At 40.8% G+C, this 25,056-nt stretch overlaps 2 protein-coding genes and 1 long non-coding RNA gene across 4 annotated transcripts in view; all 3 read left to right on the top strand.

Annotated features, from left to right (window-relative positions):
* The window catches only part of LOC129842718 (zinc finger protein ZFP2-like), a 213,879-nt gene that overhangs the window by 111,002 nt on the left and 77,821 nt on the right, over window positions 1–25,056 (top strand). The window lies entirely within an intron of this gene.
* Window positions 7,452–12,717, top strand: LOC129842728 (zinc finger protein 32-like). Its single transcript, XM_055911355.1, has 2 exons — window positions 7,452–9,434; window positions 10,768–12,717. The coding sequence occupies exons 1-2, from the start codon at window positions 9,089–9,091 to the stop codon at window positions 11,550–11,552; spliced, it is 1,131 nt and encodes a 376-aa protein (XP_055767330.1). The 5' UTR covers window positions 7,452–9,088; the 3' UTR covers window positions 11,553–12,717.
* On the top strand, window positions 16,441–24,337 carry LOC129842736 (uncharacterized). Its single transcript, XR_008757675.1, has 3 exons — window positions 16,441–16,588; window positions 22,012–22,842; window positions 23,092–24,337. It is a non-coding gene; the product is annotated as an uncharacterized LOC129842736 (long non-coding RNA).

Genomic DNA, 25,056 nt, shown 5'->3' with positions numbered 1-25,056 from the left:
AGTCATTTCCCAGGTTAATTTGATATATTTTGATAGTAAAATGGATGACAGTTTATTCTGATGTAGTGAATATGAGACACATGGAAACAATTGTTTCATTTATTATAGTAAATTATGAATTAGTAGGAATTGTTAAATCCACTATATGATCACAATGACTTTGATAGACATTTCAATAGTTTTTTTGTTAGTATATTATAGGGCAGATTAATGTAGAATTGCTGTGGGAGTGCTATTTATATCCCGTCACTACTGATCATTCATCCATACTGTGTGTGTCCCATCATTGCAGCTTTGGAAATAAATGAACTATCCATCCATTGCTCCTTCCTGTGTTGACTCACTGACTTGAGAGACCAGGAAGGTCACACTAGCTCGATAGGTTGATATCTAGCTCAAGCTTCACCTCATGCTTTTCATTAACTGTGTGGTTGTGTTATCTAGTGGGAACCCTTTAGCACGGTGGGCTCTGGTGACTTCTTGCCGTGGGCTCAAAATGACAGGAAATCAACCTGCTTGCTCCTTTTTGTTTTGTCAACTTTTCGATATGGATGTTATGTTTGATACCGGAGGTATCATTGAATTGAATTGAATCATTGCATTGAAAGCAGTAAACTTTTTGTTGTGTTGATGCCTTCATTCATTCAGATTCATTTCATCGAACAACCACCTGATTGGTTTGGTATTGGGCTGGTTCGACACTGCAGCCACCTGATTGGTTTGGTATTGGGCTGGTTCGACATTGCAGCCACCTGATTGGTTTGGTATTGGGCTGGTTCGACACTGCAGCCACCTGATTGGTTTGGTATTGGGCTGGTTCGACATTGCAGCCACCTGATTGGTTTGGTATTGGGCTGGTTCGACATTGCAACCACCTGATTGGTTTGGTATTGGGCTGGTTCGACATTGCAGCCACCTGATTGGTTTGGTATTGGGCTGGTTCGACACTGCAGCCACCTGATTGGTTTGGTATTGGGCTGGTTCGACATTGCAGCCACCTGATTGGTTTGGTATTGGGCTGGTTCGACACTGCAGCCACCTGATTGGTTTGGTATTGGGCTGGTTCGACACTGCAGCCACCTGATTGGTTTGGTATTGGGCTGGTTCGACATTGCAACCACCTGATTGGTTTGGTATTGGGCTGGTTCGACATTGCAGCCACCTGATTGGTTTGGTATTGGGCTGGTTCGACACTGCAGCCACCTGATTGGTTTGGTATTGGGCTGGTTCGACACTGCAGCCACCTGATTGGTTTGGTATTGGGCTGGTTCGACACTGCAGCCACCTGATTGGTTTGGTATTGGGCTGGTTCGACATTGCAGCCACCTGATTGGTTTGGTATTGGGCTGGTTCGACACTGCAGCCACCTGATTGGTTTGGTATTGGGCTGGTTCGACATTGCAGCCACCTGATTGGTTTGGTATTGGGCTGGTTCGACATTGCAACCACCTGATTGGTTTGGTATTGGGCTGGTTCGACATTGCAGCCACCTGATTGGTTTGGTATTGGGCTGGTTCGACACTGCAGCCACCTGATTGGTTTGGTATTGGGCTGGTTCGACATTGCAGCCACCTGATTGGTTTGGTATTGGGCTGGTTCGACATTGCAAGCGACTGATTGATCTACAAATCACCTTACATCATAAATAACTACTCATTATTATTTATAAATCAGTCAGCCAGTCACCATTTACCCACAATGCAGCATGGATTTGATGCTCTCAAACACGGCCAGTGGTTTGGTAAATGACATTAAGGCTATGCTGCTACGTGCTACGGTGTGGGATGTCATCTATAATAATGACATAAAGGCTATGCTGCTACGGTGTGGGATGTCATCTAGAATAATGACATAAAGGCTATGCTGCTACGTGCTACGGTGTGGGATGTCATCTATAATAATGACATAAAGGCTATGCTGCTACGGTGTGGGACGTCATCTATAATAATGACATAAAGGCTATGCTGCTACGTGCTACGGTGTGGGATGTCATCTATAATAATGACATAAAGGCTATGCTGCTACGGTGTGGGACGTCATCTATAATAATGACATAAAGGCTATGCTGCTACGTGCTACGGTGTGGGATGTCATCTATAATAATGACATAAAGGCTATGCTGCTACGGTGTGGGACATCATCTATAATAATTTATCTGTTCTAAATTCTGTGTTGCTCAAAGCCTTGAGTGATGAACCTATTTTTGAGACTATTGGTTGTAAAGCGTCAATGCTTCAGGAAGCTTTGTTTCACCATCATGGAATCTATCTATTTTGGATGTTGGGGATTTTCCCTGCCATCATTCTGTATGTCTCTTTTGATCTGCAGTCATGTTTTAGTTGGGTTTTGTTAGTTGGGTTCTAACTGGTCTCCATTAGTTGGGATCCAGCTCACTGACCATAGTGTCACGAACCGGCTCGAAGACCGTGACAAAAAGTGAGACAACGTGGAGATAAAGAATAACAAAATATATTTATTAACTGAAGTAAAGTAAATGCATTTAACACTGGTGTGTGTTTAGTCAGTAGTGTAAGTGATTGGTTGTGTGTTTACATGTGATAATGAGGGGTGTTGAAAGGTGCCAACGCAAACAACCAAAATCTGTCTGTGTCTGCATGGAGAGAGTCTCCTCAATGACTGGGGAAGAGGTGCATTTATCCTGGGACACACCCGAGCCCAAACAACCAAAATCTGTCTGCAGTCTGGTGATATACCAGGGACTATGGATGTAGTTAGGTTTGTATGCAGTCTGGTGATATACCAGGGACTATGCATGCAGTTAGGTTTGTATGCAGTCTGGTGATATACCAGGGCCTGGGGATGCAGTTAGGTTTGTATGTAGTCTGGTGATATACCAGGGACTGGGGATGCAGTTAGGTTTGTACAGTCTGGTGATATACCAGGGACTGGTGATGCAGTTAGGTTTGTACAGTCTGGTGATATACCAGGGACTGGGGATGCAGTTAGGTTTGTATGCAGTCTGGTGATATACCAGGGACTGGGGATGCAGTTAGGTTTGTATGCAGTCTGGTGATATACCAGGGACTATGGATGTAGTTAGGTTTGTACAGTCTGGTGATATACCAGGGCCTGGGGATGCAGTTAGGTTGGTATGCAGTCTGGTGATATACCAGGGACTATGCATGCAGTTAGGTTTGTATGTAGTCTGGTGATATACCAGGGTCTGGGGATGCAGTTAGGTTTGTATGCAGTCTGGTGATATACCAGGGACTGGGGATGCAGTTAGGTTTGTGCAGTCTGGTGATATACCAGGGACTATTTTTATTTATTTTTATTTCACCTTTATTTAACCAGGTAGGCAAATTGAGAACACGTTCTCATTTACAATTGCGACCTGGCCAAGATAAAGCAAAGCAGTTCGACACATACAACAACACATAGTTACACATGGAGTAAAACAAACATACAGTCAATAATACAGTGAAAATAAGTCTATATACAATATGAGCAAGTGAGGTGAGATAAGGGAGGTGAAGGCAAACAAAATATATATATAAATAAATAAATAAATATATAAAAAGGCCATGGTGGCGAAGTAAATACAATATAGCAAGTAAAAAAAATAACACTGGAATGGTTGGTTTGCAGTGGAAGAAGGTGCAAAGTAGAGATAGAAATAATGGGGTGCAAAGGAGCAAAATAAATAAATACAGTAGGTAAAGAGGTAGTTGTTTGGGCTAAATTATAGATGGGCTATGTACAGGTGCAGTAATCTATGAGCTGCTCTGACAGCTGGTGCTTAAAGCTAGTGAGGGAGATAAGTGTTTCCAGTTTCAGAGATTTTTGTAGTTCGTTCCAGTCATTGGCAGCAGAGAACTGGAAGGAGAGGCGGCCAAAGGAAGAATTGGTTTTGGGGGTGACCAGAGAGATATACCTGCTGGAGCGCGTGCTACGGGTGGGTGTTGCTATGGTGACCAGCGAGCTGAGATAAGGGGGGACTTTACCTAGCAGGGTCTTGTAGATGACCTGGAGCCAGTGGGTTTGGCGACGAGTGTGAAGCGAGGGCCAGCCAACGAGAGCGTACAGGTCGCAGTGGTGGGTAGTATATGGGGCTTTGGTGACAAAACGGATGGCACTGTGATAGACTGCATCCAATTTATTGAGGAGGGTTTTGGGGGCTATTTTGTAAATGACATCACCGAAGTCGAGGATTGGTAGGATGGTCAGTTTTACAAGGGTATGTTTGGCAGCATGAGTGAAGGATGCTTTGTTGCGGAATAGGAAGCCGATTCTAGATTTAACTTTGGATTGGAGATGCTTGATGTGAGTCTGGAAGGAGAGTTTACAGTCTAACCAGACACCTAGGTATTTGTAGTTGTCCACATATTCTAAGTCAGAGCCGTCCAGAGTAGTGATGCTGGACAGGCGGGCAGGTGCAGGCAGCGATCGGTTGAAGAGCATGCATTTAGTTTTACTTGTATTTAAGAGCAATTGGAGGCCACGGAAGGAGAGTTGTATGGCATTGAAGCTCGCCTGGAGGGTTGTTAACACAGTGTCAAGAGAAGGGCCAGAAGTATACAGAATAGTGTCGTCTGCGTAGAGGTGGATCAGAGACTCACCAGCAGCAAGAGCGACATCATTGATGTATACAGAGAAGAGAGTCGGTCCAAGAATTGAACCCTGTGGCACCCCCATAGAGACTGCCAGAGGTCCGGACAACAGACCCTCCGATTTGACACACTGAACTCGATCAGAGAAGTAGTTGGTGAACCAGGCGAGGCAATCATTAGTGAAACCAAGGCTGTCGAGTCTGCCGATGAGGATGTGGTGATTGACAGAGTCAAAAGCCTTGGCCAGGTCAATGAATATGGCTGCACAGTACTGTTTCCTATCGATAGCGGTTAAGATAAAGTTTATGACCTTGAGCGTGGCTGAGGTGCACCCATGACCAGCTCTGAAACCAGATTGCATAGCGGAGAAGGTATGGTGGGATTCGAGATGGTCGGTAATCTGTTTGTTGACTTGGCTTTCGAAGACCTTAGAAAGGCAGGGTAGGATAGATATAGGTCTGTAGCAGTTTGGGACTAGAGTGTCTCCCCCTTTGAAGAGGGGGATAACCGCAGCTGCTTTCCAATCTTTGGGAATCTCAGACGACACGAAAGACAGGTTGAAAAGGCTGGTAATAGGGGTGGCAACAATTTCAGCAGATAGTTTTAGAAAGAAAGGGTCCAGATTATCTAGCCCGGCTGATTTGTAAGGGTCCAGATTTTGCAGCTCTTTCAGAACATCAGCTGACTGTATTTGGGAGAAAGAGAAATGGGGAAGGCTTGGGCGAGAAGCAGAGGGGAGGGCAGTGCTGTTGACCGGGGTAGGGGTAGCCAGGTGGAAAGCATGGCCAGCCGTAGAAAAATGCTTATTGAAATTCTCAATTATAATGGATTTGTCGGTGGTGACAGTATTTCCTATCTTCAGTGCAGTTGGAAGCTGGGAGGAGGTGTTCTTATTCTCCATGGACTTTACAGTGTCCCAGAACTTTTTTGAGTTTGTGTTGCAGGAAGCAAATTTCTGCTTGAAAAAGCTAGCCTTGGCTTTTCTAACTGCCTGTGTATACTGGTTTCTAGCTTCCCTGAAAAGTTGCATATCACGGGGGCTGTTCGATGCTAATGCAGAACGCCATAGGATGTTTTTCTGTTGGTTAAGGGCAGTCAGGTCAGGAGAGAACCAAGGGCTATATCTGTTCCTGGTTCTAAATTTCTTGAATGGGACATGCTTATTCAAGATGGTGAGGAAGGCATTTAAAAAAAATATCCAGGCATCCTCTACTGACGGGATGAGATCAATATCCTTCCAGGATACCTCGGCCAGGTCGATTAGAAAGGCCTGCTCGCTGAAGTGTTTCAGGGAGCGTTTGACAGTGATGAGTGGAGGTCGTTTGATAGCTGACCCATTACGGATACAGGCAATGAGGCAGTGATCGCTGAGATCTTGGTTGAAAACAGCAGAGGTGTATTTGGAGGGCAAGTTGGTTAGGATGATGTCTATGAGGGTACCCGTGTTTACGGAATTGGGGTGATACCTGGTAGGTTCATTGATAATTTGTGTGAGATTGAGGGCATCAAGCTTAGATTGTAGGATGGCTGGGGTGTTAAGCATGTTCCAATTTAGGTCGCCTAGCAGCACAAGCTCTGAAGATAGATGGGGGGCAATCAGTTCACATATGGTGTCCAGAGCACAGCTGGGGGCAGAGGGTGGTCTATAGCAGGCGGCAACAGTGAGAGACTTGTTTTTAGAGAGGTGGATTTTTAAAAGTAGGAGTTCAAATTGTTTCGGAACAGACCTGGATAGTAAAACAGAACTCTGCAGGCAATCCTTGCAGTAGATTGCAACACCGCCCCCTTTGGCCGTTCTATCTTGTCTGAAAATCTTGTAGTTAGGGATGAAAATGTCAGAATTTTTGGTGGTCTTCCTAAGCCAGGATTCAGACACGGCTAAAACATCTGGGTTGGCAGAGTGTGCTAAAGCAGTGAACAAAACAAACTTAGGGAGGAGGCTTCTAATGTTAACATGCATGAAACCAAGGCTATTACGGTTACAGAAGTCATCAAAAGAGAGCGCCTGGGGAATAGGAGTGGAGCTAGGTACTGCAGGGCCTGGATTCACCTCTACATCACCAGAGGAACAGAGGAGGAGTAGGATAAGGGTACGGCTAAAAGCTATGAGAATTGGTCGTTTGGAACGTCTAGAACAGAGAGTTAAAGGAAGTTTCTGGGGGCGATAAAATAGCTTCAAGGAATAAGGTACAGACAAACGTATGGTAGGATGTGAATACAGTGGAGGTAAACCTAGGTAATGGGTGATGATGAGAGAGATATAGTCTCTAGAAACATCATTGAAACCAGGTGATGTCATCGCATATGTGGGTGGTGGAACTGAGAGGTTGGATATATAGTGAGCAGGGCTAGAGGCTCTACAGTGAAATAAGCCAATAAACACTAACCAGAACAGCAATGGACAAGGCATATTTACATTAAGGAGAGGCATGCTTAATCGAGTGATCATAAGGGTCCAGTGAGTAGAGGTTGGTTGGGGGCACGGCGATCCAGACAGCTGGCCGGGTAGCTGGCTATCGGTAGCAAGATAACATAGGATGGAGGTCTGTTTTTATTTTATTTTTTTTATATTTTTTTTGTCACCTCGTTCGTTTCTGTCGGTAGATTAGTGGGGTTCCGTGTGGTAGAGGGGATCGATCCAATTGGCAAAATAGATATAGTGACCCAGGAAAAAGAAAAAAAAATTGTCCGGTATATTTATTTAGATAGCAGCCGATAAGACAGCTAATAATTAGCAGATGGGTATTCAGAAACGTCGCAATGGAAAAGCCTGTTGAAACCACCTCGGACAATTACGTCGGCAGACCAGTCGTGATGGATCGGCGGGGCTCCGTGTCGGCAATAAAGGGTCCAGTCCAATTGGCAAAAGAGGTATTGTAGCCCAATAATTCGCTGGTAGGCCTCTTCGGCTAGCCGGCAGATGGGCCTAGCTCGAGGCTAGCTCAAGGCTAACTGGTGCTTGTTTCGGGACAGAGGTATTAGCCAGTAGTAGCCACCTGGTTGCAGCTAGCTAGCGACGATGATCCGGTGTAATTGTCCAGAGCTTGCGTCAGGAATCCGGTGATGTGGTAGAGAAAAAGCAGTCCTATATTCTCTGGGTTGATATCGCGCCTGCAGACTGGCAGGTATTTGCCCGAGCTGAAGCTGGCTGGTGTCCGAGTTAAGGGCGAAGACCGCAGCAGTGGCTAACTGACTACTAGCTAGTAGCTAGTTATCTGGCTAGCTTCTGATTGGGGTTACGGTTCTAAAGTATAAAAAATAGCAGATCCGTACCACATTGGGTGAGGCGGGTTGCGGGAATCTATATTCAGTTCCAAGATGGAAAGTGAAATTAAAATATATACGAAATGTATACGAAAAATACGAGGACTATTTACGCGGGACAAGACAAACACACGTCCGACTGCTACGCCTTCTTGGAGTTTATACCAGCTTATACCAGGGACTATGCATGTAGTTTGGTTTGTATGCAGTCTGGTGATATACCAGGGACTGGTGATGCAGTTAGGTTTGTACAGTCTGGTGATATACCAGGGACTATGCATGTAGTTTGGTTTGTTTGCAGTCTGGTGATATACCAGGGACTGGGGATGCAGTTAGGTTTGTATGCAGTCTGGTGATATACCAGGGACTGGGGATGTAGTTAGGTTTGTGCAGTCTGGTGATATACCAGGGACTGGGGATGTAGTTAGGTTTGTATGCAGTCTGGTGGTATACCAGGGACTGGGCATGCAGTTAGGTTTGTATGCAGTCTGGTGATATACCAGGGACTGGGCATGCAGTTAGGTTTGTTTGCAGTCTGGTGATATACCAGGGCCTGGGGATGCAGTTAGGTTTATATGCAGTCTGGTGATATACCAGGGTCTGGGGATGCAGTTAGGTTTGTACAGTCTGGTGATATACCAGGGACTGGGGATGCACAGTTAGGTTTGTTTTCCTCTAGCTATTCTCCAGTTTGCTCCCAGCAGCTTTCATAGAACGTAGATCACTGTTAAACCAGACGCTGCAGAGCGTTTGTTTGACTGAATGAATATGACATTGCCTTAAATGCAGCTTAGATGTAAAGTTTAAATTCTCATTCATTACACATCTTCACTAATCAATCAACACATGCTTTCCTTTGGATGTATCAATATAATATTATTATTTAAATAAATAGATTATAAAAATACAATTTTTTGTCAGGTAATAAAATAAAAATTTCCTTAGACTGCGTTACCCACTCCAGTCAGCTGATGACGATGCTGCCAGTGTGACGTATAATCTAGTGGACGGGACACTTCAACAACAACAGCGAGTCAGTCACTTCAGTAGCTTGCTAGGCGACATGGCCTAAACATTCAAGCTTTTTAGACTGTTTCAGTGCATATTTGCCTATGTGTTTTAGACATACTTCTGTTTTATAGCGAGTTGCCCCATTTATTTTCATATTTACGTTGTTAGTCAGGCAGACGTCTTAAATTTGCCTAGCGCTAGGCTAGTCGCTAATGCTAACTAGCTAGCTAACATCTCCGAACATGAGCTCCCTAAACTTCTCCCCTCCAGTTAAAGAAGAGGTGGTCTGCTGGACGGAGAAAGAGGGTCTGTGGCTGAACATTGTCGTGAAAGAGGAGAAGGAAGAAGAGGATGTGACAGTAAAACAAGAAGTAGAGGGTGAGGCTGTTACGGTGAAAGAAGAAGAGAAAGACGTTATAGTGAAAGAAGAGGAAGACGCGTTCAGAGTGAAAGAGGAGGAGGATGTTACAGTAAAAGAAGTGGAGGAGGAAGAGAAAGAGGAGGATGCAGTTTTTGGAGTGAAGAAGGAAAAAGAGGGAGAGATAACGGCCATATTGACAGAGGAGTCAGGAGATCTGATTACCACCAGTAAGTACTGTCTTAAAAACGGGCTCTAACTCTCTAAAGGTTTTGAATGAATGTGTGGTTTTTAAGCAGCATGCTACTGAAATTCTATACTTGAAAATGTTGTTCTGTACTATAGGAATTTATGTGATAATATAATGTTAAAGCTACATTTTAAAATGGGTGATTAAAGCCCTGAATGCTGATTGGCTGACAGCCGTGGTATATCAGGCCGTATACCATGGGTATGACAAAACATGTATTCTTACTGCTCTAATTACGTTGGTAACCAGTTTATAATTGCGATAATCCACCCCAGGGGTTTGTGATATATGGCCAACATACCACGGCTAAGGGCTGTATCCAGGCACTCTGCGTTGCGTCGTGCTTAAGGACAGTCTTTAACCATGCTATATTGGCCATGTACCACACTTCCTCGGGTCTTATTGCTTAACTGTAACGTGTATACCATCAGAGTCCCCCCCCCCCACCACAAAATCACAACTTAATTGTCCCACAGAATGGCAAACAACCATCTCTGTTCAGCCTGTAAACATGACATTATATATTATTATAGAGCTCTGCTCAGCCTGTAAACATGACATGATCTATTATTATAGAGCTCAGCCTATAAACATGACATTATCTATTATTATAGAGCTCTGTTCAGCCTTTAATCATGACATTATCTATTATTATAGAGCTCTGCTCAGCCTATAAACATGACATTATCTATTATTATAGAGCTCAGCCTATAAACATGACATTATCTATTATTATAGAGCTCTGTTCAGCCTGTAAACATGACATTATCTATTATTATAGAGCTCTGTTCAGCCTGTAAACATGACATTATCTATTATTATAGAGCTCTGCTCAGCCTATAAACATGACATTATCTATTATTATAGAGCTCTGTTCAGCCTATAAACATGACATTATCTATTATTATAGAGCTCTGCTATAAACATGACATTATCTATTATTATAGAGCTCTGTTCAGCCTGTAACCATGACATTATCTATTATTATAGAGCTCTGCTCAGCCTGTAACCATGACATTATCTATTATTATAGATCTCTGCTCAGCCTGTAACCATGACATTATCTATTATTATAGAGCTCTTAATATGACATCATGACATTCCCTGAGAGATTAGATTTGGAGCTCTACATCATTTGTTTTTAAATCTCACCGTCACAAAGTTTATTTTTAATGATGTAATGTTGTGAAGACTGACCTCAGGTTATTGAGGGATCTAGTCTAGATTAAACCTCATAGGAAGACAATTGTATTTAATACAGGCTTCATTCAGGTCTCCCTGTTTAACTAAATAATCTGTTTGTCTTTTGGCAGGAGAGAGACCAGACTCTGACAGCGGGAAGAGTTCCTCAGAGGAAACAGACCCAGAGACGCCTAACCAACACCACTGCTCCCACTGTGGAAAGAGTTTTAGGTGGTCAGGGAGTCTGAAAACGCATGAGAGAAAACACACAGGAGAAAAGCCGTATCATTGTTCTCACTGTGGAAAGAGTTTTAAGTTGTCAGGGAGTCTGAAAACGCATGAGAGAAAACACACAGGAGAAAAGCCTTATCACTGTTCTCACTGTGGAAAGAGTTTTAGGTGGTTATGGGTCCTGAGAACGCATGAGAGAATACACACAGGAGAAACACCGTATCACTGTTCTCACTGTGGAAAGAGTTTTAGGTGGTCAAGGAGTCTGAAAACGCATGAGAGAATACACAAAGGAGAAGAGCCTTATCACTGTTCTCACTGTGGAAAGAGTTTTAGATGGTCAGGGAGTCTGAAAACGCATGAGAGAATACACACAGGAGAAAAGCCTTATCACTGTTCTCACTGTGGAAAGAGTTTTAGGTGGTCAGGGACTCTGAAAAAGCATGAGAGAATACACACAGGAGAAATGCCCTACCACTGTTCCCAGTGTGGAAAGAGTTTTAGGTGGTCAGGGACTCTGAAAAAGCATGAGAGAACACACACAGGAGAGAAGCCTTTCCAACATACTAATACACAGGAGGAGACAACATACCACTGCTCTCATTGTGGAAAGACATTTTCCCAGTCAGAGGACCTGAAAACACATGAGAGAATAGAGAGGCTGTGTTCTGACTTGTGTTTCTGACTGAGAATTTGTCCACGGCCAGGATTCACAGGACCTGGGTGTCCGCTATGGACACCTGGAAGAAATCAGCAGCGGACATTTCTGAAGGTTTATCCAACAGACCTGTACATCCAGGAATGGATCTCTATAATGTGTAACTATTTCTGGAGGTTTATCCAACAGACCTGTACATCCATGAATGGATCTCTATAATGTGTAACTATTTCTGAAGGTTTATCCAACAGACCTGTACATCCATGAATGGATCTCTATAATGTGTAACTATTTCTGGAGGTTTATCCAACAGACCTGTACATCCAGGAATTAATCTCTATAATGTGTAACTATTTCTGAAGGTTTATCCAACAGACCAGTACATCCAGGAATGGGTCTCTATAATGTGTAACTATTTCTGCTGTATTGTGATGTATTGTTTAATAGAGGTACTATGTTAGGTATATTTATCTGTGGTTTTATTTCAACAGATTTTACTGATGCTATTAGATTGTACTATGTTAGGTATATTTATCTGTGGTTTTATTTCAACAGATTTTACTGATGCTATTAGATTGTACTATGTTAGGTATATTTATCTGTGGTTTTATTTCAACAGATTTTACTGATGCTATTAGATTGCTGGGTGGGGGGAGTTTTATATATACAGAGACTTCAGAAAGTTTTCACACCCCTTGACTGGTCCCACATGTTGTTGTATTACATCCTGAATTTAAAAATTATTTTCATTTAACCAGGTAGACTAGTTGAGAACAAGTACTCATTTGCAGTGACACATACAACAACACAGTTACACATGGAATAAACAAACATACAATCAATTATACAGTAGAAAAGTCTATATACAGCATATACAGCATGTGCAAATAAGGTAGGATAAGAGAGGTTAGGCAATAAATAGACCATGGTGGCGAAGTAATTACAATATAGCAATTAAACACTGGAATGGTAGGGAATGTGAATGTGAATAGCAGAAGATGAATGTGCAAGTAGAGATACTGGGGTTAAATGAATTCAATACCCCATAATGTCAAAGTGGAATTATGTTTTTGGAAATGTTTACAAATGTAATTAAAAGCCTAAATAAGTTCAGGAGTAAAGATGTTGCTTAACAAGTCACATGATAAGTTGCAGGGACTCACTCTGTGTGCAATAATAGTGTTTAACATGATTCCTGAATGACTACCTCATCTCTGTACCCCACACATACAATTATCTGTAATGGCCCTCAGTCGAGCAGGGAATTTCAAACACAGATTCAACCACAAAGACCAGGGAGGTTTTCCAATGCCTCGCAAAGAAGGACACCTATTGGTAAATGGGTAAAAAAACAGACATTGAATATCCCTTTGAGCATGGTGAAGTTATTAATTACACTTTAGATGGTGTATCAATATACCCAGTCACTAACTCAGTTGCTGGAGAGGAAGGAAACTGCTCAGGGATTTCACCATGAGGCCAATGGTGACTTTAAAATAGTTAGTGTTTAATGGTTGTGATAGGAGAAAACTGAGGATGGATCAACAACATTGTAGTTACTCCACAATACTAACCTAAATGACAGAGTGAAAAGATGGAAGCCTGTATAGAATACAAATATTCCAAAACATTCATTCTGTTTGCAATGAGGCACTAAAGTAATACTGAAAAACAATGTGGGAAAGCAATTAACTTTATATCCTGAATACAAAAGCGTTATGTTTGGGGCAAAATTCAACACATCACTGACTACATATTTTCAAGCATGGTGGTGGCTGCATCATGTAATGGGTATGCTTGTCATTGGCGTCACTAGAGGCGTAACTACAGTCCCTGATTCTAATCTAATGATCATTAGCTGCATCATTTTATGGTTCCAATCCAGGCAGTATCACTTCCAGGTTAAGTGAGCAGTGTGTCAAGATTTGCAGTGTGGCTTAGCAAGGTCGTGTTTCGGAGGACGCATGGCTCTCGACCTTCGCCTCTCCCCCGAGTCCGTAGAGGAGTTGCAATTGGATTTCATGACATTGGTGAAAAAAGATATATATAATACACTGGTACTGAAATTTGATTTTTAATCACCTGGGAGGTGTGTCAAACCATGTAAACATCTGCAAGACTTTGGTTAGATTACACTTTTATGAAATAAATGAAAAATAAACTTTTGGTTCCTCAACTGCGTTACCCAATCCAGTCAGCAGATGGCGATGTGCGTCTTTTCGGTTGAGGCGATGCTGCCAGTGTGACGTATAATCTAGTGGACGGGACGCTCCTTCACCAACAATTTAATTAATATCCAACTTTTAACCTCTGAAATATAGCTAACGGGTTTGCTAATGTTGTTAGTTTAACGTAGTTGCTAAATGTTGATATAACTGCTTAGTAACCAAAAAGGAAGGAAATTGTGAGTGTTAGATAATACATATAACAAAAACAGATGAATGTTGTCAAGCTATAGACAGATAATAGAGCTCAGCCTATAAACATGACATTATCTATTATTATAGAGCTCTGTTCAGCCTAAAACATGACATTATCTATTATTATAGAGCTCTGCTCAGCCTATCAACATGACATTATCTATTATTATAGAGCTCTGCTCAGCCTATAACATGACATTATCTATTATTATAGAGCTCTGTTCAGCCTATCAACATGACATTATCTATTATTATAGAGCTCTGCTCAGCCTATAACATGACATTATCTATTATTATAGAGCTCTGCTCAGCCTATAAACATGACATTATCTATTATTATAGATCTCTGTTCAGCCTATAAACATGACATTATCTATTATTATAGAGCTCTGCTCAGCCTATAAACATGACATTATCTATTATTATAGAGCTCTGTTTAGCCTATAAACATGACATTATCTATTATTATAGATCTCTGCTCAGCCTATAAACATGACATTATCTATTATTACAGATCTCTGCTCAGCCTATAAACATGACATTATCTATTATTATAGATCTCTGCTCAGCCTATAAACATGACATTATCTATTATTATAGAGCTCTGCTATAAACATGACATTATCTATTATTATAGATCTCTGCTCAGCCTATAAACATGACATTATCTATTATTATAGAGCTCTGCTATAAACATGACATTATCTATTATTATAGAGCTCTGCTCAGCCTAAAACATGACATTATCTATTATTATAGATCTCTGCTCAGCCTATAAACATGACATTATCTATTATTATAGATCTCTGCTCAGCCTATAAGCATGACATGATCTATTATTATAGAGCTCTGTTCAGCCTAAAACATGACATTATCTATTATTATAGAGCTCTGTTCAGCCTGTAACCATGACATTATCTATTATTATAGAGCTCAGCCTGTAAACATGACATTATCTATTATTATAGAGCTCTGCTCAGCCTGTAAACATGACATTATCTATTATTATAGAGCTCTGCTCAGCCTGTAAACATGACATTATCTATTATTATAGAGCTCAGCCTAAAACATGACATTATCTATTATTATAGAGCTCTGTTCAGCCTGTAAACATGACATTATCTATTATTATAGAGCTCTGCTCAGCCTATAAACATGACATTATCTATTATTATAGAGCTCTGCTCAGCCTAAAACATGACATTATCTATTATTATAGAGCTCAGCCTATAAACATGACATTATCTATTATTATAGAGCTCTGCTCAGCCTAAAACATGACATTATCTATTATTATAGAGCTCAGCCTATAAACATGACATTATCTATTATTATAGAGCTCTGTTCAGCCTGTAAACATGACATTATCTATTATTATAGAGCTCTGCTCAGCCTAAAACATGACATTATCTATTATTATAGAGCTCTGCTCAGTCTGTAAACATGACATTATCTATTATTATAGAGCTCTGCTCAGCCTAAAACATGACATTATCTATTATTATAGAGCTCTGCTCAGCCTAAAACATGACATTATCTATTATTATAGAGCTCTGTTCAGCCTGTAACCATGACATTATCTATTATTATAGAGCTCTGTTCAGCCTATAAACATGACATTATCTATTATTATAGAGCTCTGCTCAGCCTAAAACATGACATTATCTATTATTATAGAGCTCTGTTTAGCCTATAAACATGACATTATCTATTATTATAGATCTCTGCTCAGCCTATAAACATGACATTATCTATTATTATAGATCTCTGCTCAGCCTATAAACATGACATTATCTATTATTATAGATCTCTGCTCAGCCTATAAACATGACATTATCTATTATTATAGAGCTCTGCTATAAACATGACATTATCTATTATTATAGATCTCTGCTCAGCCTATAAACATGACATTATCTATTATTATAGAGCTCTGCTATAAACATGAAATGATCTATTATTATAGAGCTCTGCTCAGCCTAAAACATGACATTATCTATTATTATAGAGCTCTGTTCAGCCTATAAACATGACATTATCTATTATTATAGAGCTCTGCTCAGCCAATAAACATGACATTATCCATTATAATAGAGCTCTGTTCAGCCTATAAACATGACATTATCTATTATTATAGAGCTCTGTTCAGCCTGTAAACATGACATTATCTATTATTATAGAGCTCTGCTCAGCCTGTAACCATGACATTATCTATTATAATGCTCTGCTCAGCCTATAAACATGACATTATCTATTATTATAGAGCTCTGCTCAGCCTGTAACCATGACATTATCTATTATAATAGAGCTCTTATTATGACATCATGACATTCCCTGAGAGATTAGATTTGCAGCTCTGCATCATTTGTTTTTAAATCTCACCGTCACCAAGTTTATTTTTAATTATGTAATGTTGTGAAGACTGACCTCAGGTTATTGAGGGATCTAGTCTAGATTAAACCTCATAGGAAGACAAATTTATTTAGTACAGGCTTCATTCAGGTCTCTCTGTTTAACTAAATAATCTGTTTGTCTTTTGGCAGGAAAGAGACCAGACTCTGACAACGGGAAGAGTTCCTCAGAGGAAACAGACCCAGAGACGCCTAACCAACACCACTGCTCCCACTGTGGAAAGAGTTTTAGGTGGTTAGGGAGCCTGAAAATGCATGAGAGAATACATACAGGAGAAAAGCCATACCACTGTTCCCACTGTGGAAAGAATTTTACTCAGTTAGGGGCCCTGGTTGGGCATGAGAGAATACACACTGGAGAGAAGCCTTATCACTGTTCTCACTGTGGAAAGAGTTTTATTTGGTTAGTGAGCCTGAAAACACATGAGAGAACACACACAGGAGAAAAACCTTTCCAATGTTCCCAGTGTGAAATGAGTTTTAGGTGGTCAGGGAGTCTGAAAAAGCATGAGAGAAAACACACAGGAGAAAAGCCTTTCCAACATACTAATACACAGGAGGAGACAACATACCACTGCTCTCATTGTGAAAATACATTTTCCCATGTTACGCACGCCTCTGAGAAGAGGGAACGCAACTCCCTGCTATAACTCAACTCTCTGAAGTGCAAGAGGTATGGACTGTAGGTGCGAGCAAGGATGACACAAAAGCAGATTTTACCGTTTACTTGGATTTATTTTCTTACACGGTAATATGGGGAAAAGGGGCTGGACGGAACCAAAGCAAAGAAAGTAAATATCAAAGTTCCCCCTCTCCTATCTAACCTGCCTACCCACTTAACTTACCTAACTTAGCACCGTCTGGTGCCCTAACCAAAATACAGGGGGTGGTCTGCCCAGGTCTTACCTAGTGTGCCTAGACAATAATATTCTACGGGTATATGTATGCAGGCGGGCCTCTTGCCTAAGCACTCCCAAAGTGCCTTCTCCTTCCCCCCTGGGAACAAATGAAACAGAGTAATTATTAATGATTTCACAAACACAGGACATAGAAAAACTGCTACCAACAACAACAGTACATACCACACTTTCTGATACACAACCCACACTATATCACAATCTAATTTTTCTCTCTCTCAATCTCCAAATCTCTACTCCTTATCTCCAAATCTCTACTCCTTATCTCATCTCTCTCCAAAATTCATCTCTCTCCAAAATTCATCTCTCTCCAAAATTCATCTCTCTCCAAAATTCATCTCTCTCCAAAATTCATCTCTCTCCAAAATTCATCTCTCTCCAAAATTCATCTCTCTCCTCTACCCTCTCTCTCCAAAACTCCTGGGGCAGAACACTGGCTTTTATCTTCAGGTGGCAATGGTGATTAGTGTCAGCTGCTTCTTGACGAGGGGGCGGGGTCAGCTCCAATCACCAATTAGCCTGGGGTTGACCAATCAGCTGGTTGGGGAGTACTTCAGGAAGCCATCTCCTGAAACACACACTCAAATACAAAACAGAACACAGAAACTGGGGAACGTAACATCCCATTCAGAGGACCTGAAAACACATGAGAGAATAGGGAGGCTGTGTTCTGACTTATGTTTCTGACTGAGAATTTGTCCACGGCCAGGACCAGGGTGTCCGCTATGGACACCTGGAAGAAATCAGCAGCGGGCATTTCTGAAGGTTTATCCAACAGACCTGTACATCCAGGAATGGATCTCTATAATGTGTAACTATTTCTGATGGTTTATCCAACAGACCTGTACATTCATGAATGGGTCTCTATAATGTGTAACTATTTCTGAAGGTTTATCCAACAGACCTGTACATCCAGGAATGGATCTCTATAATGTGTAACTATTTCTGATGGTTTATCCAACAGACCTGTACATCCATGAATGGGTCTCTATAATGTGTAACTATTTCTGATGTATTCCGATGTATTGTTTAATAGAGGTACTATGTTGAGTATATTTATCTGTGGTTTTATTTCAACAGATTTTACTGATGCTATTAGATTGTACTATGTTAGGTATATTTATCTGTGGTTTTATTTCAACAGATTCTACTGATACTATTAGATTGCTGGGTGGGGGGAGTTTTATATATATACAGAGACTTCAGAAAGTTTTCACACCCCTTGACTGGTCCCACATGTTGTTGTGTTACATCCAGAATTTAAAAAAAATATTTTTATTTAACCAGGTAGACTAGTTGAGAACAAGTTCTCATTTGCAATGACACATACAACAACACAGAGTTACACATGGAATAAACAAACATACAATCAATTATACAGTAGAAAAGTCTATATACAGCATGTGCAAATAAGGTAGGATAAGAGAGGTTAGGCAATAAATAGACCATGGTGGCGAAGTAATTACAATATAGCAATTAAACACTGGAATGGTAGGGAATGTGAATGTGAATAGCAGAAGATGAATGTGCAAGTAGAGATACTGGGGTTAAATGAATTCAATACCCCATAATGTCAAAGTGGAATTATGTTTTTGGAAATGTTTACAAATGTAATTAAAAGCCTAAATAAGTTCAGGAGTAAAGATGTTGCTTAACAAGTCACATGATAAGTTGCAGGGACTCACTCTGTGTGCAATAATAGTGTTTAACATGATTCCTGAATGACTACATCATCTCTGTACCCCACACATACAATTATCTGTAATGTCCCTCAGTCGAGCAGTGAATCGAGCAGTGAATTTCAAACACAGATTCAACCACAAAGACCAGGGAGGTTTTCCAATGCCTCGCAAAGAAGGACACCTATTGGTAAATGGGTAAAAAAAGCAGACATTGAATATCCCTTTGAGCATGGTGAAGTTATTAATTACACTTTAGAGGGTATATCAATATACCCAGTCACTAACTCAGTTGCTGGAGAGGAAGGAAACCGCTCTGGGATTTCACCATGAGGCCAATGGTGACTTTAAAATAGTTAGTGTTTAATGGTTGTGATAGGATAAAACTGAGGATGGATCAACAACATTGTAGTTACTCCACAATACTAACCTAAATGACAGAGTGAAAAGATGGAAGCCTGTATAGAATACAAATATTCCAAAACATTCATTCTGTTTGCAATGAGGCACTAAAGTAATACTGAAAAACAATGTGGGAAAGAAATTAACTTTATATCCTGAATACAAAAGCGTTATGTTTGGGGCAAATTCAACACATCACTGACTACATATTTTCAAGCATGGTGGTGGCTGCATCATGTAATGGGTATGCTTGTCATTGGCGTCACTTGAGGCGTAACTACAGTCCCTGGTTCTAATCTAATGATCATCAGCTGCATCATTTTATGGTTCTAATGCAGGCAGTATCACTTCCAGGTTAAGCGAGCAGTGTGTCAAGATGTGCAGTGCGGCTTGGCAGGGTCATGTTTCGGAGGACGCGTGGCTCTCAACCTTCGCCTCTCCCCCGAGTCCGTAGAGGAGTTGCAATTGGATGTCATGACATTGGTGAAAAAAAGTATATATAATACACTGGTACTGAAATTAGATTTTTAATCACCTGGCAGATGTGTCAAACCATGTAAACACCTGCAAGACTTCGGTTAGAAGTGAATTACCTGGCAGATGTGTCAAACCATGTAAACACCTGCAAGACTTTGGTTAGAAGTGAATCACCTGCCTGGACATCCTAAGAAGCACACAGAGACCTGAATTTTGAAGTCGGTTTAATAATACTTGTGAAAACTGACTTCAGGTGATTGACGGATCTCGTCTAGATTAAAGGTCATAGGAAGTTTTATCATGTGGAGGTTTCATTCAAGTCTGTTTAATTAAATAATCTGTTTGTCTTTGACAGGAGAGACACCAGACTCTCCTTCTGACAGCAGGAAGAGTCCTTCAGGGGAACCAGACTCAGAGGCGTCCAAACCAGCAGGACGACATCACTGCTCCCAGTGTGGAAAGAGTTGTACTCAGTTAGGGAGCCTGAAAACACATAAGAGACACACACAGGAAAAAAGCCTTTCCAATGTTCCCAGTTAGGAAACCTGAACCAGCATGAGAGAACACAAGAAGATGTACCGCTGCTCCCAGTGTGGAAAGAGATTTACCCGGTTAAGGTACCTGAAAGAGCATGAAAGAATACATACAAATACACAGGAGGAGAAGACATACCCCTGCTCTCATTGTGGAAAGACATTTTCCCAGTCAGAGGACCTGAAAACACATGAGAGAATAGAGAGGCTGTGTTCTGACTTGTGTTTCTGACAGAGAATTTGTGTTTTTGTTTGGGCTGTCAAAATTGAGTTTACTTAATGTAATGTTAGTGTACTGTTTTTAAAAATGGTGATTAATCCATTGTCTGAAAGAGTTAAAAACACGCTGAAAACATCCTAAATACATACTATATACCGCTGCAATCTACAACGTCATGTAAAAACAAGATGTCATGGAGGTTAAATAAAGTCTGCTTTATCAATGGAACATATTGTGACCCGTCATGGAGGTTAAATAAAGTCTGCTTTATCAATGGAACATATTGTGACCCGTCATGGAGGTTAAATAAAGTCTGCTTTATCAATGGAACATATTGTGACCCGTCCACTGTGGGGCGCTGTAGAGTCATAATATCCATAACAACTACAGGTCAAACAGGGAAATGGTTCACATCGTTTTCCCACCATTCATTTTCCCCACAGGGCTGTGATTTGTTTAGGCTCACCCTGGTGTGACGTTTTGATAACCATGTAAATCTCTCTAAGACAAGGTGACTGAGGGTGAATGTACACTAGATAAATAGCGGTAAACGCTCTGGTGACAAACTTTGCTGCCCTGTTTCCAGTTGTCCACATGGCTGGGAGAACCTATTCAAGTAAGTAAGTAAATAGATATTGAAAATGTAAAAAAACAACAATGTACTATGTGCTAACTAGCTACAGAAAGAAAGCTAACTCAAATGAGCTGCTAAATGAGCTAGCTAGTTGGCTGGCTAGCTATCTGACCAACTTCAAATACTATATAGATAGATAGCTAAGTGAATTAAATATCATCAGCTGTCTAACTTCATATTAGCTAGCTATCTTGATGTATTTATCACTGTAAAAAACAAACTCCAAATGCATTTGTAGGTAGCTAGCTAACAGCCATGGAGGGTGAAAGGATAGCAGCCCCATCTGTCAGTGAGAGAGGAGGCTATTCTGGATAGGGCAGGTACTTTTGTGTAGTTCCTGTCTGTAGAAGTGAGGACGGAGATAATTGTAACATAATATTCAGTGTGGTGTAATTTGACTATAATGAAGTGTGTTTCTTGTGAGGTTTTCTGTCCTCAGATAAAGAGTGCTATGAAAGCCAGTCTACATATGAAGAGGTCCCAATGAAGAGCAGTGGTTCTCAGTCCTGGGGACTCAAAGAGGCACATTGTTGTTTTTGCCTCAGCACTGCACAGCTGATTCAAATGATCAACTCATCATCAAGCTTCAAGTGGTATTTATGTATTCATTTGTGATGCCGTCCTTGATATGATCCTGTTATTGTCACATGCTACACATGTACATATGTGTGCCCATGCATCTATCAATCCAATGTTATCATGATTTGTTATCAGGGATATTATACTTTAGTAATCCACAATGACCCGGTGATGTAACAGTCTAATAATTACATTGTCTTCCATATTCCTACAGATACCTTGTAACTGGAGATTCCTTCAAAACGATTGCCTACAGTTACCGTTTAGGGCACTGCAAGGTTAGGTGACCAGGGTCATCTGGGACTGCCTCCTGGAGGAATTCAGATGTGTGAAGGCTACCCGTGTCCTGCGTAACTTCATGAGGATGGACACGAGGACCAGGAGGGGATCTGCAGCTCGCCGCCGTGTCCCAGAGGAGGAGTCTGCTGCTCTGCAGGATGTTTCAAGGATGGGGTCCAACAACGCAGCAAGAGAGGCAATCCGTGTGCAGGAGATCTTCACCTCCTACTTCTTCAAAGAGGGTGCTGTTCCCTGGCAACACCATAGACTACACTATGCTCAACCAAAGGCTCTTTTAAGAGCCATCCAATATTGAAAAAATGTAGAACAATTAGACACCCTATAACCCACACACTCATGTATCAATCTGATTGATGGATTGTGTTGTGCAGTAAGCAGGCTCAGGTGTATAATTGTGGCTCCTTCCACCTTCAAAGAATAGGCAAGAGGGCCAACCATGGAGAATAGTAAGACACTTCATTATTTCTATAACTACGCTATATTGTTTGTCCTTGTGGGTCCGTTCATGTTTTTCAGCATAAAGTACTCTGCAGCCACTTAGTGTGGTGTGGACACCAGGTGAGGCCTCACACAGATTCCTGTTGAACACTGTCGCTTTAACTACCTTCATTGCTCAATAACAGTCTCTCTCCTTCACTTCATCCCTCTCTCCCCTTCTCCCTAAATCCTCTAGGTTATATCAGCTGTGTCGGTGAACCCCTCCTGCATCTGAACTGGCTACATAGAGGGCACAGCATGATCAGAGGTGAGAGGTCACTTGGTCAGGACAACAGGAACTATTAGAAAAGAGATGCTTTACATTGAAATACAGAGAGATGCAGTAGTCCCAGAGTTAAGGATCCCAGGTCAGTTTATATTATACAGGAAGTATTATTAATGATCCAAGGTCAGTTTTGCATTTCACCTCCTGATTGATGACTAACAATGTTAGAATAAAAAATAAAAACACAAGGCTTAAACATGCTCTCTCTCTCCATCTGTCTCTCGTCTGCAGATATGTTTTGATGTGCGAGGATGCCAACCCCCAGTCCCATCATAGCCACCTCACCTGCTTTTAAGATAACCTTTAGGCCGACTAGAGACACTGTTATGTAATTGTGATGAACTGAGAGAATATTTATGTAGCACTGTGATTCATTAATCATGTGCTGCCTTCCCTGCTCCTATGTGCTTACCTCTTTCCCTTTCTGTCTTTTACACCTCTCCACCTCCTCTTTCTTCCTCTGTTTTTATAATGCACAACAGATTGAAGGACATATTGAACTTGTATTTATAACACTTGGATAATGAGCTTTTCAATTAAGCGTTTCACATTCTCTACTGGTTGAAATGAAGTGTAATGTGATGAAATACTCCACCTATCCTGTGTTTATCAGATCAATGCAGATGAAGGGCATTAGATATTGAGATGAACCGGTGTTGGAGTATTTACATGATGCATAGGAAGTGTAGTGTTCTGGTTTTTAACATTATATTTCTGTATATATGAATTAACTAGTTAAATCCTGTTTCTAGTCTATTAGTTACAATGTGTAACCATTGATGTCCCAGGACCAAGATTGGTAAACACTGTTGAAGTGTAGAATTGTAATACATACATGAAGACACAGCGTCATTCAAAGACTGGAATTTGATACTCCTGGTATTGGATATGACTGAAAAATCATCTCAAAGACATTCATACCTAAACTGCACCTTTATTTGCCAAGGTACAGTACACGATCAGTGAATATATTAAATGTACAGGCTACAATGTGGGGATCTCATGCATGGTGTAAGAAATTGTAATAGAGACTGGAAACTAGTAATAACAACATTTCAACATAAGTCATCTTTTATACATAAGTCATATTTTATACATAAATACACATACTCCTCATTTCTCTTGGACATATGCTGGACTTATTAAGACACCAACTACAGACACACATAATTCCCCTCCCCCATGATAACCACAGACACACACAACTCATGGTTGGAGCTCAAGACAAAGAACTATCTCAGGAACCAATGGAACGTGGACACCAGGCCTGTTCAGGACTACCCAAGACCCAGATCGACCAATCGGAAGGCCAGACTTCCAGATCAACCCACTTTGCTTGTTGTCTATATAAAACTGTACAACTGCTTAAACTACCTCTTTTCTGGACGATTCTATAAGAATCAGACAGAAAGAGCCTTGCTGCAAGATTTTACTAAGATGTCTTTACATGTGATTAAACGGCCTTATTATAAAATGATCCACCTCGTCCTATTGTCTCCTCTTGTTCTCCTGTCAACATTAAACGATTTATCAACAATGGTAATAACTACATGTATATACGACTTGCATCCTTGGTACAACATGATATTATATTCTACTCAATCCATAGGCTTCATTAATGTCATTCAGGCTGTTTTGAAGTTGATACAACTGGCTATGATAGCTGAGGTTCATAGCTAGGTTCTGAACTAATATGTATACCAAACGTTTGGGTCCATACACAGATCGGTTAGATGGCTAGCTACACATCCATGGGAATACAGGGATTTTAATCATCCACTGCACAATAGGCAAGAACATAGCTAGCTACGTGATTTCATCTATCTGCATGGCAAATATCAGCAAGGCAAGCTTACAAAATTGTACATTCAATTTGCAGTAAAATCTTCAGCTAGCTAGATTCTATACATCCACTGTTTCCCAAAACGACAGCCTGGTTTGCTGGTTGTTTCAGGAGTTCCTAAAACAACCAGAATTACAATTTCATACTCATGTCACAACACCCATTAAGCTAGTCAGCTAGCTGGCTAATGTTAGCTAGTCAGCTAGCTTGCTAATTCGCGATTTTCATAAATGAACTTTATGATAAAAAAATGCATAATCGTTTGTCTCTACATGAACTAACATTCCTGTCAACTGTACATGTTTTTTGCATGATTAGTTATGACGTTATAATCCCTTACATTTGCTTCCATC

This window comes from Salvelinus fontinalis, unplaced genomic scaffold, assembly GCF_029448725.1.
Source record: "Salvelinus fontinalis isolate EN_2023a unplaced genomic scaffold, ASM2944872v1 scaffold_0062, whole genome shotgun sequence".
NCBI classification, from domain to species: domain Eukaryota; kingdom Metazoa; phylum Chordata; class Actinopteri; order Salmoniformes; family Salmonidae; genus Salvelinus; species Salvelinus fontinalis.
The sequence above is the reverse complement of the archived record's forward strand: the minus strand, read 5'-3'. Positions and strand labels throughout refer to the sequence as shown.